Source organism: Cyclopterus lumpus, chromosome 18 (assembly GCF_009769545.1).
Source record: "Cyclopterus lumpus isolate fCycLum1 chromosome 18, fCycLum1.pri, whole genome shotgun sequence".
In the NCBI taxonomy this organism is placed as follows: Eukaryota; Metazoa; Chordata; class Actinopteri; order Perciformes; family Cyclopteridae; genus Cyclopterus; species Cyclopterus lumpus.
Window position 1 is genome coordinate 15,084,378 of NC_046983.1, and position 4,965 is coordinate 15,089,342.

Sequence of the window (4,965 nt, forward strand, 5' to 3'; positions counted from 1 at the left end):
TACACCAATTACGTTTTTATTTATATATATATCTATATGTATATATCTATAAAAGAAAATTGCGTTTCTCAATTCAAATTTCAAATCAGGAAAGAAAACAATTGTCCAAAAAGGGAAACGGTGACATTTTGAGTGTTGTTAAAAATGTCTCTGGATCCGCTTAGAACCACAATCCACATTTAGTTGAGCTTCAGTGGCCTCATCTCAAGACTGAAAACATGGCAGTGACAGCAAGTATCTCAAGCATGCTCCACCCTGATGGATGACGGAGCACAATATCTGAGCGCTAACCATGTGAGTGTGTGTGTGTGTGTGTGTGTGTGTGTGTGCGCAACAAAAGGAGATGATGTGCTCCTCTTCACCTGGCTGCATTCCACCAACGCATAAAACACAACAAGGGCTTCAAATAATTCAGCTCAAAGTCTCAGTGTGGCTGGAACTGTGTGTGTGTGTGTGTGTGTGTGTGTGTGTGTGTGTGTGTGTGTGTGTGTGTGTGTGTGTGTGTGTGTGTGTGTGTGTGTGTGTGTGTGTGTGTGTGTGTGTGTGTGTGTGTGTGTGTGTGTGTGTGTGTGTGTGTGTGTGTGTGTGTGTGTGTGTGTGTGTGTGTGTGTGTGTGTGTGTGTGTGTGTGTGTGTGTGTGTGTGTGTGTGTGTGTGTGTGTGTGTGTGTGTGTGTCCTGAAGTCCACAGTTATCCAGCCTGCTTTGGTTCTCAGGGGGACAGCAGCCATGTTAAATGTGGAAGATGAAGGATGTGAAGGCAGCAGCAACCGGCTGCTCTGGGTTCAGTCTTCACTGCGCCTCCTTGTACAACGCAGCACCAGGCGGCGGCTCTCGGGGTTACTCGTCATCTTTTCCTCCGGTTCTACTCAACTGCAAAAGGAAAAACAGTGAGATGGGCATCGTCTGAGGGATCTCAAAGAAGTTGTGTGATCAGATGGGTTTCACTTACATGCTGAGGATCGCCGGGGCAGGAAGGAGAGAAAGGCAAATTAATCAAAAGGTTTGTGATTAACGTTAAAGCTCAACAAGGAATAAGTGCATCATCTTGTGGAGGGAAGATAAAAGTCACCTACTTTGATGACGTCAATCCAGTTCCAACCTCTTGGCAATTCCCCTTTGTGATCTGAAAGCAGAAATCATAAGGAGAGGATGTGTTATCTGTTGGATAACAACACAAAAGTGTTTTACGGATATCAAAACATGTCGGGGGAAACTTTCAGGAAATGTGGATAAAATGATGCACTGCACGACTTCCTTTAACAAAATCATTATACTTGGGTTTTTACTTTTGTATTTCTGGCTGCTAAACAAAGAAATTAAAAGAAGAGTCACTTCTGCTGGTCTACACTATTTTGCAGAGTACCATTTTAAATTTGGTAACCCGTCACCCATTGAAAGGTTTCTCTTCTTTTCATCTCAAGCTCCATGTTCGTGTTCACAACATAGCCGTGACATGGTGATCTTTCTGGCGCTGATCACTGGCTGATAACGCTGTCCTGACCCACGGTGTTAGTTCTGGCAGCACTATATCATTGACTGCACCGTTAGCTTCTAGGCGTCACCATGTGGAGGCAATTCCTCTGATCAACCGGATTCACCTTTAAATACCTCATTGTATGCATGAGGCCTAACAACCTGTTGAGCGCATTTCCTTCTTCAGAAAACATTTGCAGAGCTGATTTTTGAAAGTATTTATGATCCAGCATCGTTTACATCCATCCTGAATGTTTCTACACTGCTCTCTGCTAATTCTAATTAGCAAAACCATCTATTTTGCCAGGCAGTGTGTCAAAACACAGTGAATCACCAAATCTTTATTCCACCAATCAAAATGCTTGCAGTGTAGAGGCCGCCAAAAATGATGGCGTTTGTAGTACAAACCCTGGCTCCTTGCTGTGGGCACTGACTGATGTACCTGTTCTGTTGATGATCCTCCTCTTCTGAGATTTAGTCAGCTGCTCCTTCTTCTCCTTCTTCTTGGCTGTATTGGCAGACATCCCATCGCCGCTGGACATCTGCAACAACAACAACAACAACAATAACAACAACAACAACTTATTTCGTCTGATGGCTCCGGCTATTTGTTAAACAATCATTCAATTACAAGGCTCTTCTGAACTGATCCAGGGGAGGAAAACAAACGCACCAAACCAGCAAAGAAGATGTCACACAACATAAATGATAAAAGTTCACTAGGGTTGTGCAGCTATCAGGGCTTGGGACCAAAAATGGACCAAAGAGACAGAACTTATTCAGAGGGGTGAACCATACTGACCACAGCGACTACAGGCTTGTGGTTCTCCATTAGGGCCTCCTGGTTCTCCTTAGCCCACTCAAACAGAGTATACATCATGGCAGTGCCCAGGTTGGCCTCCACCTGCTCCTCCAGCTTTGACAGGATCAGCTGCTTTGTCTCTGCAGAGCTGTCATGACATCAGCGTAAAGGAAACAAACACAACGACCAACACATAAAAGGTATGGCCAACAACAATAAATCTATCATATTTACATTTGACAGCTTTTAGGAAGATAAATAACTCATGGATGTAGTATTTATTTGATGTTGAGAAAAATAATGTACAGAAATTTGATTAAATAAAATGTAAAATACAGAATGAATTGAAAACTTTATTTTTGCTATTTGGTATATACATGTTCTGATGGGGTGGGGATTATGTTGTATGACTTAGTATTTCTTAAATCATGGTTACAGCCCTGATGGATCAGAATCATTTGAACAAAAAAAAAAAAAAGAACCCTGCAATGGCAAAATATTTGATGTCAGCTTCTAATCTGCCATCAGTTTGTCCAAATGTAAACCAATTCATAATAATAATAATAATAATAATAATGCACGGTGCTTGCAACTTACATTCTCTTGTTGAAAAAGGCATCAAGGGAGATTTGAGGGGCCGTTTCAGGGTACATCTCAGGCCAAGTAAGGTCCAGGATGAACGCCTTGGTGTCCTCGAGGTCACCTATCTAAACATTAAAATAAGGTACTGCTACAAAGTACTTCTGAATAGCTTTTAAGGGCATGACATACAAGTGAAAAAAGGTACCCGGAACACAGAGGACGGAACACAGAGGACGGCACACAGAGGACGGAACACAGAGGACGGAACACAGAGGACGGAACACAGAGGACGGAACACAGATGACGGAACACAGAGGACGGAACACAGAGGACGGCAAACAGAGGACGGCAAACAGAGGACGGCAAACAGAGGACGGAACACAGAGGACGGAACACAGAGGACGGAACACAGAGGACGGCACACAGAGGACGGAACACAGAGGATGGTATATACAGACGACAGGATACAGATAAACGGTACTCACCCTAAGCTGAAAGGAAACTGAACTGATTTCCTTGAAACACTCGTCCCCCTCATAGATGGAGCGAAGAGCCTCCAGCTCCATCTGTTTGAAGACAGGGAATCACAGGATGTTAGTCAGATACAAGAATGTCATGACTACAGCTTCTGTGCACCGAGCACCATTCAGAAAGATGCTAAATGACACCGAGCACAGGTCTACAGGACCGGACCCCGACTCAAGACCCTACACGAGATAATGACAACATGTTATTACTACCAGTCAATTCAACCTGCTAACGTACCACGTATTACTGTCATGGTATATGGCAAAACAGATATGGTAGAACACAGGTATCCAGTTATGATAAATGCTGTCTGACATTAAATTCAATTCAGTTTATTTTGTATAGCCCAGAATCACAAACTCTCCTCAGAGGGCTTTACAATCTGTACACATACGACATCCCTGACCTTTGACCTCACATCGGATCAGGAAACACTCCCAAAAAAACCCAGAGGATGGACAGAAGCAATAGATGTCATGTGTACAGAATGAACAGCATTAGAGTTACAACGCATTCAATGAATATGACAGCCTTGTGAATAATGAGTAGTAGGCATAAAGATGACAGTTAGGGGTCCAAGGACGTCTTGAATCCAGAACCGGTCTTGATTTCAGGTCTCCGTGACACGCGTTACTTGGCACACTTTTGAATGAGTCCGAGGTGACATGAAATCCGTCGCGAGCGACGCTTATCGCGGCTCAACAGCAGCTAGAACGTCACGTGACGCTCCGGGCTGAGCTCTTCACGTTGACCTGTACCGAGTGTACCGAGAAGAAGAGCGGCCACTGAGCCCCCAGACGTACGCTGGTATGCTAGCAGCCATGCTATGCTAGCATAGTATGCAGGAGGCTAGCCGCTAGCAGCAGCTAGCCTCCTGCTGCATCATCCCCCATTCTTACCTCCTGGTCCTCGTTAGCGGACATGTTCCCCTTCTGGTTGTGTGTGACGCACTCTCTGTGTGGAGCTTACACGAATCCTTCCGTCAACAACCCATTTCCTTCATTAAAACTGTGATAAATATTCCACAACTTCCCCAACTGGTACAGCTAGTGCCACCATGTTACACGCATGCGCAGTTAGGCTCTCGCCGTGAACTTTGAACCGCCTCATTAGTGGATGCAGTTTTATGCTTGTTTCGTATTATAACGAATAATAAACTACTATTTCAATCGGAAAACATTGACAAGCTACATGTGAAAATATGATAAATCGATTAAATCAAATATTCAATATATAATTCAATTAGTAGAACAGATTTGTATGCACATGGTCAGTTTGTATAACATCTCTGGCACATGACAAGAATAAGGGTTGTGGTACCAGAGGGTGTGATATAACTGGTGGTTTAGCCTCAGATTCAGTTGATCACAGCATATTAGTTTTACTAAGTAAAAGGCTCAAAATATTGGGGTTTCGTATTTCATGTTGTGCTGGATATATTCAGTAAAACGTGTGTGAGAGATTTAGACTGTAAATTGAGTAATGTTCTTGTTAGTTCATTACATGGACTTGGATCATTTCATAAGGAAAAAGTCTGGGCGGCAAGATATAAACAGATTCGATTTTCTCTCTGAATGGA

At 43.4% G+C, this 4,965-nt stretch overlaps 1 protein-coding gene across 1 annotated transcript; it reads right to left on the bottom strand.

The window, feature by feature from the left end:
- Positions 1-4,470, bottom strand: rwdd (RWD domain containing 4). Its single transcript, XM_034557613.1, has 8 exons — positions 4,286-4,470; positions 3,344-3,424; positions 2,874-2,983; positions 2,277-2,424; positions 1,917-2,016; positions 1,075-1,124; positions 951-953; positions 1-871 (listed from the first exon to the last, which is right to left on the bottom strand). The coding sequence occupies exons 1-8, from the start codon at positions 4,307-4,309 to the stop codon at positions 839-841; spliced, it is 549 nt and encodes a 182-aa protein (XP_034413504.1). The 5' UTR covers positions 4,310-4,470; the 3' UTR covers positions 1-838.
- Between the last annotated feature and the right edge of the window lie 495 nt (positions 4,471-4,965).